A 15,704-nucleotide genomic window follows, 5' to 3' on the forward strand; every position below is an offset into this window, starting at 1 on the left:
AATCTTACGACGGCGTATTCGTGCCATTTTAACAATGTATAATTTTTTTTTAAAATCATTTGTACGATTTAATAAATCGTTTGTACAATTTAATAAATAGTTTGTACGATTTATTAAATCGTTTGTACAATTTATTAAATCGTTTGTACAATTTAATAAATCGTTTGCACAATTTGTTTATTAAATCGTTTGTACAATTTATTAAATCGTTTATACGATTTTTTAAAATAGTTTGTACGATTTTTAAAAATCATTTGAACAATTTAGGAAACCGTTTGTACGATTTTTAAAAATAGTTTGTACGATTTAGGAAATTGTTTGTACGATTTTTTAAATCGTTTGAACAATCATCATTACAGTATGACAAATATTCCATATAAAACGAATCTTCTATAAACAAAATAAAAAAAGCAATTAAATCTTTATATCCATAATGGTATTTTATTTGCTTCAGTATACATGCATGTATACATTTAATAATTCTACAAATTCAGTGATGGGGATCCGACTCTGCGCTCTCGAAGTGCACGTGGGTATTTTTTCCTTAAGCGGGGGACACAAATTCTCTGAATTTGCTTGTTCAACTTTAATTTTAAAAATACCGGAGTAACAAAGAATGGAGGCATACAAGGCGAGGGTAATCCCCCGCTTTGAAAAAAGACATTTCTCGATTCAAAAAGTAGTGTTTTTTCAAAATTTTATGGTTTATATCATCTTTTACATATCAAATTCTATATTTCATTGTTTTAATAATTTATGAATTATTTATTTTTACTCTTACCATTTTTACTGTTTTTAAGTCATTTGAAAAAAAGAAAAAGCTTCATGTATGATTCGAACTCTCTCCATAGCGCAGGTTTGATCCAAGACCAACCGCTTTAACCACTACGCTACGAAGTGTATGCACTATTGATGTCTTTCAGTGTGATTTAAATGGACGGGTTTGTTGAAGTGAAAATTTTTTCAGAAAAGTTCGATTTTCAGATAGAATGGGTTTTTGGACAAATGAAATGGATTTCACATTTACATTTCCATCATTTAAGCGTTTACGAAGAATGGAGACTTGACCCATTCATGTTCAAAATTCGTTTTTTATAGCTCTATTAAACCCATTTTCCACTAAATATGCTTAACTGTCAACTTTGAAACAAAGATTATCAAATGATTAGTCGTTCAGTAAAATAAAATAATAGAATATTTTGAAGATGACATGACTGAGAATATGATTTTAGAAAAATATAACTTCTTTGTAAATTTTGAAAATTGAGAAACATTTTGTCTCAGAGCGGGGGATTGTACACGCCTTATACGCCCTCTTTCTTTTGACGATGTACCGGATCTAGAAATATTCTATAGGGATATTCGTGTCAATGATCCCTGGTCATTGAATTGAAAAGAAATGATGTTTAAGATTCAATGTCTTTATATATATTGAAATGTATGAAAAAGAAATCAGCATTTATTTCACCATTTACCCGAGGAATCTGTCAAACAATAACGAGATCTGTTATCATAAACTATTAGGTATCATATCAGTGATCAATTACATATATATAAATTACATGTATCAACAGTGGCAATCAGGAGGCAGGCACAGGACAGTTTAAGAATGATAGAGATCTTTTCTCCATTTTCACTCATCTCTAGGCTAACTTACTTTCTCCATCGTAGATCTTGACCCTACTGATGTTTCGACTTTCTCTTGACTTGTAATGCACATTTTAAGGGGGTAGAATGTCTTTGAAAGGTTCAATTCCTGCATTTTATATAAACCAGTAAGTTTTTCAACTTGCTTATTTATGCACTGAGCAGTTATAAAAACTTTACCACCAAAATTCTTTATAAAGAGCGAAACAATATCATTCAGTATGTATTTTTTTCTAATTTACATACATCGCAGGTTTTCATTAACAATTTTATTATATTGTATCTTTCATCGATATCTACACAAATTCAACTTCATCTTTTCTTTCTGTATTCATGCATAAGATTTTCTCTAATTGTTTTGGTTGCATCGATATATATAAACATGTATAAATACAGTGCATGCACAGGGTGATGAATTCTGTATAGGAATAGACAGGATATCGGATTAGACAGTGTAAAGAACATAGGATATTGTAAAATGGGAATGAAAATGAGAGTTGGAATTCACAGCTTTGGTTACGTACATTACATATAGGATCAATGTTGTCTGAACTGTTTCATAATATAAACAATGGATTGATATTTCTGCTTAAAAAATGAAAATTTTATCATACATGTACGTACATAAAACTAAAACATCTAAAAGCAACAATTATATGTAGATTACATGCTATCACTAGCTAATACCGGTATCCTAAACTAATAAATATAAAATTACAAAAATAAAAAAAATGAGTAAAAAAGCTAATATTCTGACAAATATAACAACCTAATTCAGAAAATTTGTTTCCCCCGCTTACGAAAAAAGTAAAACGTGCGCAGTTCGGGGGTGGGGGGTGGGGGTGGGGGGAGGGAGTCGGATCCCCCTCACTGAATTTGTAGAATTATTAAATGTATACATGCATGTATACTGAAGCAAATAAAATATACCATTATGGATATAAAGATTTAATTGCTTTTTCTTTATTAAGTTTAAAGAAGATTCGTTTTATATGGAATATTTATTATACTGTAATGATGATTGTTCAAAAGATTAAAAAAAATCGTACAAACAATTTCCTAAACCGTACAAACTATTTTTAAAAATCGTACAAACTTTTTCCTAAATTGTTCAAACGATTTTTCAAAAAACGTACAAACTATTTAAAAAAAATCGTATAAACTACCGTATAGCGGGTTTTTTTAGCGGGGTGCTAATTTTGGCTTATTTTAGCGTTTTGATAGTTTAATCGCTAAATTTGTACCCATCTGTATTGTACTGAACGCAAGAAAGATAACTCCGATCAGTCTGCCATAAAACTTATAGGGGAGTTATCCTTCCTGCGTATTTATCTGAACTCTCTAGTAAATAGGTATTCAGTGATATGTATTCACCACACAATACTACGTATCTGACACACAGTACTACGTGTGTGATAGAAGGATGAGCATTTTGAATTTTTTTAAGTTAAAGTCTCCTGTTCCAAAGGAAAAATCAGCAATCGCAGATCTGCTTTGACCAAGTGCATTAAATGAGGCTAACGAAAATGTTCGAGAACATTTGGTACAAAGTAGCGATTCGCCGAAATCAACTCCGAAAAAAAGAGGAAAATATATTTCCTATTCTCCAAAACATCGTGCCGACATAGGAAAGTATGCTCTCGAAAACGGCCCTGCAGCTACAGTTCGAAAATTCAAAAATGACTTCCCAACACTAAACGAAAGCACCGTGCGCGGTATGAGGTAGAAATATGAGGATTCTAAGAGATCTAGAAAACGCAAACTGGACTTGGATAGTGATGTTACAGAAATACATCCAAAGAAACGTGGTAGGCCATTCCTTGTCGGCAGTGATATAGATTCTAAGGTTAAAAAATACATTCATGTTTTACGGGAAAACGAAGCTGTAATAAACTCACAAATACAAATGTAGTATTAGCAGCGGCGAAAGGAATAATTAATGGCACAGATAAAACAATGCTAGCAGAGAATGGAGGGTCAATCGAGTTAACTAAGAACTGGGCAAAGTCAGTTCTAAATCGCAGGAATTTTGTGAAACGGCGAGGTTCCACCGCATGCAAGAATGAAAAAGTAGAGAACTTTGAAGGTCTTAAAACAGAGTTTCTGGCACGGATTGAAAAAACAGTTACCGAGTATGATATCCCCTCGAACCTTATATAAACTGGGACCATGCTGGTTTAAACATTGTACCAGTCTCTAATTGGACAATGGCTATGGAGGGATCCAAGCGCATTGAAATTTCAGGCTTGGGGGACAAACGACAGATTACCACTGTTTTTGCCGGGACACTATCAGGTATGTTTTTTTTACGTCTATTTAAATTAATTACCTATTGATTAGTATCTACTGATCGAATCTAATTAGAAGTGTATATAATTTCAGGGGATTTCCTTTCACCACAAATTAATTACGCTGGTAAAACAGAAAAGTGCCACCCAAATTTCAAGTTCCCATCTGAATGGCATATCACGCATTCAGAAAATCATTGGGCCAATGCCGATACTCAAATGGATTATGTAAAAAATATCATATTACCGTACATTAGAAAAATTAAAAAAAGTGAAGGCCTACCATCCGGACAGAAAAGTTTGTGTATTTTTTATGTCTTTCGCGCACAGATGGGTGAAAAGTTTCTTGAATACCTCGCGGAACACAATGTGAAAGTAGTATTCGTCCCAGCTTGCTGCACAGATCGTTTACAGCGTCTTGATGTAAGCGTTCAAAAAGCGGTGAAGAATCATCTGCGGATGTCTTTCGAGAATTGGTATTCCGAGGAAATTGTGTCACAGCTAAACGAAGTTGAGGACAGTGAAACAGTTGTTAATCCCGTCGATTTGTCACTTACTAAACTTAAGCCTCTATCTGCCAAGTGGCTTGTACAAATGTTTCAACATATCAAGAATAAACCTGAAATCATTCGCAGTGGCTTTAGTGAGGCGGGGATTACAAACGCACTGAAAACCCATCTTGAAGATGAGCTACCCCTGGCTACACTTACTGAAAATTGATGCCACATTAAACCACTATTAATGATGCCAGGCTTGTTTGAGATTTGAACTTGTTTGATATTAAATAAATATAGTTTCTTACATTGTGTTTTATTGCATGTCTAAGGTAAAAAATAGATAGCGCACTGTCTTACAAAAGGAGGTAATATTCCAGGCGCACTCTCTTCTTAAAGGAGCTAGGTAAAAATCAGGTACTGTATGAAAGTTCAGAAAAATTTATCTAGGTCCGCCAAAAAAAATTCCGCCAAAATTTATTGCATACCTTTGAACAGTCAAAACGCCAAATTTTACACCCGCTAAAAAAACCCGCTATACGGTATTTGATGAATTGTACAAACGATTTAATAAACAAATTGTACAAACGATTTATTAAATTGTACAAACGATTTATTAAATTGTACAAACGATTTATTAAATTATAAAAATGATTTATTAAATTGAACAAACGATTTAATAAATTGTACAAACGATTTAATAAATTGTACAAACGATTTTTTAAATTGTACAAACGATTTATTAAATCGTACAAACGATTTATTAAATCGTACAAACGATTTAATAAATCGTACAAACGTTTTATTAAATCGTACAAACGATTTATTAAATTGTACAAACGATTTATTAAATCGTACGAACGATTTAAAAAAAATTCTACATTGTTAGAATGGCACGAGTACGCCGTCGTAAAATCTGTTTTCAAAATACTTACTTATAATAGGAAATATATATTGATTTATAATCAAAACTTTGTACAACATATCAAATTTTTGACTGCATGCCCCTGGCACGATTTTCTCGATCTCGCGGATTGACACAAATTCCCCCCAAAATAAATAATAAGTATTTAAGTTTATAAACACTTCAAAGCATATCAGAAAACAACATTTTTATTCTGTAGACCATGTATATTGTAATAAGCCAATATTATACTAGAACCTGAACGCAGAATACTCAAACGAAATGTGATAAGTTTCGATATATGGGGAATCCCTTACCAGTAACATAACATGAGTTGATACCATCAACTCGTAAATAATCATTCATACAGATAAAAAGAGAAGAAAGGAAGACCTTTTTGTTGCTGTAGCAACAATAGTAACTATTATTAATTAATATTACTAATTTTTTTCTCTTTCTCTTTTAGGAAACCGTGGATCATCCTTTATTAAGAACTGCAGCGTTGGGGGTTTCTTCAACAATGGTAAAAAATACACAATTATAAAATAAGCATAGCGGGTAATTCTGTTCCCTTTCGAAGTTATTGCCCCTTATGCAAGAAATGCTTGTTATCAAAACCATAAACTGCATAGGTTCAAAACCTTTACAATGTCTACGACTAAATGAGAGCATATTTCAATATATTCATTGCGAAAGGATTCGTAGACCCCTTCAATAAGTTATTGCCCCTTAAAGTTTTTAAATTTTACAAATAATTAAAAATTTTCAAAAAGAGAAGTCGTAGAGACATGGGACCAACTGCATAAGAGTCATTGACCTTTAACCTTAAAATTTATTATTAAATTTAAAATTCATTCCAAAAATGAGAAATTCAATTCCTTTGTCCTTCAAGATATATACAAAAAGTCTTTGCATCATTGATACGCGCTCTTAAAACTATTTCGAGGATTTCATTCTTGTTCCCTAAGATTGACCCTTTTAAAAGATGTTGCGTTGTGTGAAAAACCTAGTTATCACTACTCCTTCAAAACCGTAAACTGTAGAGGCACAAACCCTCACTAATGTCTTCACGATCTTAAGATACAACTTCAGTCTATCATTGCGCAAGGATCTGATGACAAAGTTGAATTCACTTCTACCAAGGATACTTTCTGGCAAATTGGTAGAAATTGGCCCAGGGTTCTTGAGAAGATGAAAATGTGAAAAGTTTACGACAACAATGACAACGACGACAGACAACGGACAAATTTTGATCAGAAAAGCTCAAATTTTAACCCTTTGGCTCAGGAGAGCTAAAAAGGAGCTGGCCCCTAAAATAAGAGATCTAGAAGGGCCGAGAGTTTTTTTTTTTCCGAATACCCCCCCCCCCCCCCAAAATTAAAAATTTGAAATGCATCAAAGAAGCAAAGTTGTTCAAATGACAAGCAGCAATTAAAATAGAGAAAATACGTTAAATGACGTTACTTCCGGTCAAACAGGAAGTAGTCCGAAAATGCGTATTTTCACATATTTTAAATTTGAATCTAACTATACATGTAACAGAGAACGTTCAATTGTATTTCCTGTCTATTTTCGTTATTACAACTTCCGTAATTACTTCCGGTGTTGCAGGAAATTATTATAAACGACATTTTTCTGCAGATATTAAGATAAAATTTAATTATTATTCAGCCAAGACATCAGACTCAATTTTTTGTCGATTGGGGTCACTTCCGTTCAAACCGGAAGTCATCATAATTTGTTTTTTTCGCAAAACAGATTATCATCATAAAATGCTTTAAACAGATCTAAATCATATTTGGTCTAGAGGCCTTTAACAAATACTTCATTTTCATTTAGCAACCTTTCAAGCAGTGCTTCTGAAAATCGGAAAAAAGACTTTGTTGCAAAGCAACGGACTCGGCTCTAATTAAGGTCTTCCGTCTTCAGCGGAAGACCTTCTTGTTTTTCTTAGGTTTCTTTTCCACTATTTTTAAGGTCTTCCGGCTTCAGCGGAAGACCTTCTAGTGATTCTTAGGTTTCTTTTTCACTTTTCTTATTAAGGTCTTCCGTCTTCAGCGGAAGACCTTCTTGTTATTCGTTTGTTTCTTTTCCACTGTTTTTAGGGTCTTCCGTCTCCAACGGAAGACCCTTCTATTATTCTATTGTTTCTTTTTCACTTTTATTATTATTATTATTATTATTCTTTTTTTTTCTTTACAATTTTTGTGCAGAAGATTTCTCGGAGATGGCTCGACCGATTTTCTTGAAAATTTCGGAGAAGATGTATCTTTATCTAAACCTTATACGTTTTTTTCATTTTTTTGAAATTCACTTCCGGTCGTGAGTTATCGCCCTTTGATCGAAATTTTGATGACCTCCATGTCTGTGATGGAACTCAAAAACGGCTAAAGCTAGAAAGCTGATTTTTTCAGGGATGATAGAGGACATGTTGCCATATTGCAACATGGTCAGGAAATTTTCCGGAAGTGCCTAGTATGGAAGCTCGGTAGGGGTCAAAATTTAGGACACGAATCATGACTGATTTTTTGAGACATTTTGCATCATATCTTTTAAAGTATCATTATTTTGTCAAAACATAATGAACATAATTTGTGCAAAATGACAAGATCTTTAATATGATATCAAGAAAAAAGTGCTGACTCATCACAATAAGGGCCAATAGGGGCCAAAAGTCTTTTTTCGATAACTCTTTATCGGTCAATATTTTGTTAGACATTACAGAAGCAAAAATGTTAAGCTCAACAATCTACAACTGCATAATATAATTTTCATGTCGTATGTTACATAATTAGGGGCCACAGGGGGCCAGAACGCTAAATCTTTGACGCTTTATATCTCAAAAGTGGGAAATATTTTGATAAGTAGTATTGAACAAAAGATGTTCGAAATAATGTTCTGAACAACATACAACCTTTAGTTTTTCGCTATACGTCCCCTTTAAGGAGTTGAAGGGTTGGCCCCTAAATATTTCTGTTTTAAATAACTCGAAAACGAAAGAGAATCTCTGAATAGTTGTTGAACAAAAAGTGTTCAAAATCCTAAGAGCTTTAAGAAAAGATCAAGAAAAAGGGGCTGGGCACTCAAATTAGGGGCCGAGAGGGGCCAAAAATCTTTAATCGATAACTCTTTAGCAGTTAATATTTTGTTATACATTACTGAAGCAAGAATGTTTATCTCAACAATCTACAACTATATATTATGATTTTTATGTCGTATGATACATAATTAGGGGCCACAAGGGGCCGGAATGCTAAATATTTGACGCTTTATATCTCAAAAATTTGAAATATTTTGATAAGCAATATTGAACAAAAGATGTTCAAAATAATGTTCTGAACAATATGCAACCTTTAGTTTTTCGCTATACGTCCCCTTAAAGGAGTTGAAGGGGTGGCCCCTAAATATATCTTTTGCAAATAACTCGAAAACGAAAGAGAATCTCTTAATAGATGTTGAACAAAAAGTGTTGAAAATCCCGAGAGCTTTAAGATGAAATCAGAAAAAAGGGGCTGGACACTCAAATTAAGGGCTGAGAGGGGCCAAAAATCTTTAATCGATAACTCTTTAGCAGTCAATATTTTGTTAAACATTACTGAAGCAATGATGTTTATCTCAACAATCTAAAACTATTTATTATTTTTTGAATGTCGTATGGTGCAAAATAAGGGGCCACAAGGGGCCAGAATGCTAAATCTTTGACGCTTTATATCTCAGAAGTTTGAAATTTTTTTATAAGTAGTATTGAACAAAAGATGTTCAAAATAATGTTCTGAACAATATGCAACCTTTCATTTTTCGCTAAATGTCCCCATTAAGGAGTTGAAAGGTTGGCCCCTAAATATTTCTTTTTCAAATAACTCGAAAACGAAAGAGAATCTCTAAATAGTTGTTGAACAAGAAGTGTTCAAAATCCTGAGGGCTTTAAGATGTTATGAAGAAAAAAGGGCTGATCCCTAATATTAGGGGCCGTGAGGGACAAAAGTCGAATTTCTAAGTCTTTATGTTCAATGTCTGTTTACAGATTATGGAGGCAAAATCGTTCTTCTTCACAATCTTTATCATTATTTTAGAATGAAATTCTCAATCAAAATCTTATCTCATCTTATCAAGAATCGGACGGAAGACCCACTCGTTGCTCGCAACGAGATCGTATCTAGTTAAGGTCTTCCGTCTTCAGTGGAAGACCTTATTGTTTTTCTTAGGTTTCTTTTCCACTATTTTTATTATTATTGTTTTTTTTTCTTACCGATTTTGTACGCGCGATTTCTCGAGAACGGCTCGATCGATTTTCATGAAACTTTCAGGTCTGACGGAACATCAAAAAGTCTAGACATATAATTTTTTATTTTGATGACGTCACTTCCGGTTCGGAGTTTTCTGCGATTTTGTGATTTTTAGAGGGTCACTTTGTCCGGCAGTTTTCTCAAAAAGCACTCAACACAGAAGCATGAAATTTTCAGTGATGCTAGAGCAACCTTTGGAGAAGTACCCTTTGTATATCACAACTACCGAAAGTACGAAGCGCCGGCGCTCGCTATGGCTCGAAAATAGTCCAATTATGAATTTCAAAATTTCTAACACCTTTCCTACGATAACTTTTTACCTAGAAATATTTTGATAAAACATAAAGAACAAAAGAAGTGTAGAATTGCATGATCTTTCAAATGATATCTATGAAAAAGGACTGGCCCCTGAATTAAAGGATCCAGAGGGGCCAAAACGTTTAATCTGATATCTCAAAAAGTGTTGACAATTTGTTAAACATCATAGAAGGAAAGTTGTTCAAAATAATAAATAGCAGAGGCAGAGATCATTTAAAGTCGTTAAAATACCGTCACTTCCGGTCAGGCCGGAAGTATTTGTAAATGGCTCGTTTTTTTGCACACATAACCGTAAATGTCTATCAATCTCGATATCATCGTCTTCAGAATTAGACGGAAGACTTATTTGTTGCTTTGCAACAAGCTCGTCTAGTTCTTATTATTTTTTTTCTCCCCGATTTTGTGCACGCGATTTCTCGAAAACGGCTCGTTAGATTTTTATGAATCTTTCAGGTCTGATAGAACATATTAAAAACTTGATGCATTTTTTTTCATTTTGATGACGTCACTTCCGGTTCGAAAATTTTCGCAATTTTGTGATTTTTAAGGGTCATTTTGTCCGTCGCTCTTCTTAAAAATCGCTCATCACAGGAAGATGAAACCTTGTCTGGAAGATAGAGCAACAAATGTAGATTTGCATTGTGTTGTTAACTTTCACCGGAAGTACTGCACGTTAACGCTCGGTATGGTCTGAAAAAAGCCATATTGAGCGTTTCAAAATTTTTTTACACTTTTTCTATTATATCTTTTTACTTGTAAATATTTTGTTAAAACATATAGAACAAAAATTGTGAAGAATTCTAAGATCTTTCAAATGATATCTCGAAAAAAGGGCTGACCCCTAAAATTAGGGGTCTAGAGGGGCCAAAAATTTTTACTTGATATCTCGAAAAGTATTGAGAATTTGTAATACTTCAAAGAAGCAAAGTTGTTCAAAATGACAAGCTTAATCTATCCGAGTCGTCAAATTACGCCCGGCGTCGTCACTTCCGGCCAAACCGGAAGTAGTCAAAAACGGATATTTTTGCTGTTCTTTTCAAGTTTTTTGGTAACATATGTCTCTTGGAGCATAAAAATTAATTTTCCGTCCGTCATCGTCACTTCCGGTTAAACCGGAAGTAGCAAAAATTGCTTATTTTTGCATTAATTAACATAGCTTTAGAGGATTCAAACCATTTCTAGGCGTTATTTCTCATTTTTGTTGAAAATGAAAGCTACTTCCGGTCAAACAGGACGGAAGACCTACTCGTTGCTTTGCAACGAGCTTTGCTCTAGTTATTAAGGTCTTCCGTCTTCAACGGAAGACCTTATTGTTTTTCTTAGGTTTCTTTTCCACTATTTTTATTATTATTGTTTTTTTTTCTTACCGATTTTGTACGCGCGATTTCTCGAGAACGGCTCGATCGATTTTCATGAAACTTTCAGGTCTGACGGAACATCAAAAAGTCTAGACATATAATTTTTTATTTTGATGACGTCACTTCCGGTTCGGAGTTTTCTGCGATTTAGTGATTTTTAGAGGGTCACTTTGTCCGGCAGTTTTCTCAAAAAGCACTCAACACAGAAGCATGAAATTTTCAGTGATGCTAGAGCAACCTTTGGAGAAGTGCCCTTTGTATATCACAACTACCGAAAGTACGAAGCGCCGGCGCTCGCTATGGCTCGAAAATAGTCCAATTATGAATTTCAAAATTTCTAACACCTTTCCTACGATAACTTTTTACCTAGAAATATTTTGATAAAACATAAAGAACAAAAGAAGTGTAGAATTGCATGATCTTTCAAATGATATCTATGAAAAAGGGCTGGCCCCTGAATTAAAGGATCCAGAGGGGCCAAAACGTTTAATCTGATATCTCAAAAAGTGTTGACAATTTGTTAAACATCATAGAAGGAAAGTTGTTCAAAATAATAAATAGCAGAGGCAGAGATCATTTAAAGTCGTTAAAATACCGTCACTTCCGGTCAGGCCGGAAGTATTTGTAAATGGCTCGTTTTTTTGCACACATAACCGTAAATGTCTATCAATCTCGATATCATCGTCTTCAGAATTAGACGGAAGACTTATTTGTTGCTTTGCAACAAGCTCGTCTAGTTATTATTGTTTTTTTTCTTACCGATTTTGTGCACGCGATTTCTCGAAAACGGCTCAATGGATTTCTATGAAACTTTCAGGACTAATGAGGCATTACTTGAACTCGATTCATTTTTTTTCGTTTCGATGACGTCACTTCCGGTTCGGAGTTTTCTGCGATTTTGTGATTTTTAGAGGGTCAATTTGTCCGGCAGTTTTCTCAAAAAGCACTTGACACAGAAGCATGAAATTTTCAGTGATGCTAGAGCAATCTTTGGAGAAGAGTATTAGGTATATCATTACAACCGGAAGTACAAAGCGCCGACGCTCGCTATGGTCCGAAAATAGTCCTATCGCGAATTTCAAAATTTTAAGCACATTTTCTACAATATCTTTTTACCTGTAAATATTTTGTTTAAACATATAGAACAAAGGAAGTGTAAAATTTCAAGATCTTTCAAATGATATCTTGTAAAAGGGGCTGGCCCCTAAAATGAAGGGCCTAGAGGGGCCAAAATTTTTTTCTTTATATCTCAAAAAGTATTGAGAATTTGTAATACGTCAAAGAAGCAAAGTTGTTCAATATGCCAAGCTTCATCTATTGAAGTCGTCAAAATACGTCCGTCGTCATCACTTCCGGCAAAACCGGCAAAACCGGAAGTGGTCGGAAAACGCGTTTTTTTGCCGTTCTTGACAAGTTTTTTGGTTACATATGTCTCTGGGAGCATTAAAAGAAGTTTTTCCGTCCGTTGTCGTCACTTCCGGTCAAACCGGAAGTAGCAAAAAATGACTTATTTTGAAGGTTTTGATGCAAAATTGAAATTATAAAGTTACTGGAGACTACTTAGCTTATTGCTGTCTTTTGTTCCGTCACTTCCGGCACTACCGGTCAAAACTGGACGGAAGACCTACTCGTTGCTTTGCAACGAGCTTTGCTCTAGTTATTATTATTGTTTTTTTTTCTTACCGATTTTGTACGCACGATTTCTCGAGGACGGCTCGATCGATTTTCATGAAACTTTCAGGTCTGATAGAACATCAAAAAATCTAGATATATATTTTTTTATTTTGGTGACGTCACTTCCGGTTCGGAGTTTTCTGCGATTTAGTGATTTTTAGAGGGTCACTTTGTCCGGCAGTTTTCTCATAAAGCACTTAACACAGAAGCTTGAAATTTTCAGTGATGCTAGAGCAACTTTTGGAGAAGTGCACTAAGTATATCACAACTACCGGAAGTACGAAGCGCCGACCTCGCTATGGCCCGAAAATAGTCCTATCAAAAATTTCAAAATTTTAAGCACTTTTTCAACGATAACTTTTTACCTAGAAATATTTTGTAAAAACATGTAGAACAAAAAGGTGTAGAATTTCAAGATCTTTCAAATAAATCTCGAAAAAAGGGCTGGCCCCTTAAATCAGGGGCCTGGAGGGGCCGAAAGTTTTTCCTTTATATCTCAAAAAGTATTGAAAATTTGTGATACGTCAAAGAAGCAAAATTGTTCAAAATGTCAAGCTTAATCTATTGAAGTCGTCAAAATACGTCCGGCGTCGTCACTTCCGGTCAAACCGGAAGTAGTTGGAAAACACGTATTTCTGCCGTTCTTGACAAGTTTTCTGGTAACATATGTCCCTGTGAGCATTATAATTAATTTTTCGTCAGTCGTCATCACTTCCGGTCAAACCGGAAGTAACAGAAAATGGCTTATTTTTGCAATAATTAACATGGATTTAGAGGTATCAAACCTTTTTTGGACGTTATTTCTCATTTCTGTTAAAAATAAAAGCCGCTTCCGGTCAACCATGACGGAAGACCTACTCGTTGCTTTGCAACGAGCTTTGCTCTAGTTATTATTATTTTTTTCTTCTGTGGATTCTGTGCATGCAAATTCCCGGAAACGGCTAGTTTGATTTTCGTGAAACTTTCAGGTCGGGTAGAACATAAAAAAATCTAGACATATTTTGTTTTCATTTGATGACGTCATTTTCGTTCCGGAGATTTTTGCGATTAAGTGATATTTAGAGGGTCACTTTGTCCGCTTTTTTTTCTAAAAAAAACCCTCTTATAATAGGAACTTGATATTTTCAGCGATGAGTAATGTTTGTAGATTTGTACTAAGTTGTTCATTTTCCCGGAAGTGCCGCACGTTGACGCTCGGTATGCTCTGAAAATATTCATATTGAGAATTTCAATTTTTTAGGATTTTTTCAACAATACCCCTTTACTTAGCTTGTAAATATTTTGTTAAAACATACAAGACAAACGTTGTGCAGAATGAAAGGTATTCCATTTGATATCAACAAATTGGGGCTTGTCCCAAGAATAAGGAATCTACAGGGGCTGAAAGTGTTTACTCAATATCTTAAAGACTATTGGGAATTTGTGATTCATAATTGAATCAATCTATTTTAAATGACAAGCAGAAGTGAGTAAGATTGTCGAACGTCGTCAGATTAAAAAAAAAGCTTGATCGTGAAAATAAATCGTCGCGAATAAAAGATGGCTTATAATGATTTGGTATACATTACTGAAGCAAAATTATTTATCGTAATAAACTACTACAGTATTTTTAGGTCACCTGAGTAACTCAGGTGACCTATTGCTATCCGTTTTCGTCCGTCGTCGTGTGTCGTGTGTCGTGCGTCGTGTGTTAACATTTGAACATTTTCAGCTTCTTCTCTGAAACCACTGAACCAATTTCAACCAAATTTGGTATACAGCATCTATGGGTGAGGAGGAACAAAAATTTTGAATTTTATGGTCCCCCCCCCCCCGGGGCCTGAGGGATGGGGCCAAAACCACAAAAATTATTGCAATCTTTAAAATTCTTCTTCTTTACTCCTGGACATCAAGCAAGCAAACTGTTGGCATGAATGTAATGAGCGTTGAGTCCTCTACCAAAATTGTGAAATTCACGGCCCCAGGGTCAGGGGTTCTAGTACTAGGGCAGAGCTATATAGATTATATAGTGAAAATGCATTATTTCTTTGAAAATCTTCTTCTCTGCTCCTAGGTATTAAGTAAACTAACTAAGTACATAGTTATAATGAGCAAGAGTGCCTGTTCCAAAATTGTGAATTTTATGGCCCCAGGGTCAGGGGTTCTGGTGTTAGGGTGGGGCTCTATTGATTATATAGTGAAAATACATTAATTCTTTGAAAACCTTCTTCTTTTCTCCCGGGTTTTATGCCAATGATCTAAGAATATATATTTATGATGAAGAAAAGTGCATCTAGCAAAATGCAAAATGGTTATTTTTTATGCCCCCCCCCCCTTCCTGGGTCGGAGGTGGGGTGGGTGGTACACAGTCTGAAAATAAATTTATGCTTTGAAATCTGCTCTTTGGTATTAATCAACCGATTTATGATAAAATTTGCAAAATTTTGAAATATGTGGCCCCAGGGTCAGTGGTTCCATTGGGATGATGTGCACAACTAGTTATCAAGCGGAAGTGCATTTTCTCTTTGTTACTCTGATCTACCTTTTGGTATTAAGTAAATAGAGTAAGCATGCCACATGTAAGTCTATAACTAGGATAAGCAATGGTGCCTCTTTCAAAATTGTGAATTGCGAATTTCATGGCCTCTGGTTTAAAACAGGAACCAAATTTAATTATTTGAAAGTTGTTGCACAATACTCAGGTGACCTATAAGGCTCGTGGGCCTCTTGTATGATTTTTATGTCCTATGATACAT

General features: G+C 34.6%; 1 protein-coding gene across 1 annotated transcript in view; it reads left to right on the top strand.

The window, feature by feature from the left end:
- Nucleotides 1-15,704, top strand: part of LOC134264804 (uncharacterized) — a 194,911-nt gene that overhangs the window by 68,680 nt on the left and 110,527 nt on the right. Inside the window, exon 3 of the mRNA XM_062747082.1 lies at nucleotides 5,800-5,856. Coding sequence (XP_062603066.1) covers nucleotides 5,800-5,856 — 57 coding nt within the window. The remainder of the gene's footprint in view (nucleotides 1-5,799; nucleotides 5,857-15,704) is intronic.

This window comes from Saccostrea cucullata, unplaced genomic scaffold (genome assembly GCF_032062105.1).
Source record: "Saccostrea cucullata isolate Sc308-1 unplaced genomic scaffold, CSIRO_AGI_Scuc_v1 ctg863, whole genome shotgun sequence".
Taxonomy (NCBI): Eukaryota; Metazoa; Mollusca; class Bivalvia; order Ostreida; family Ostreidae; genus Saccostrea; species Saccostrea cuccullata.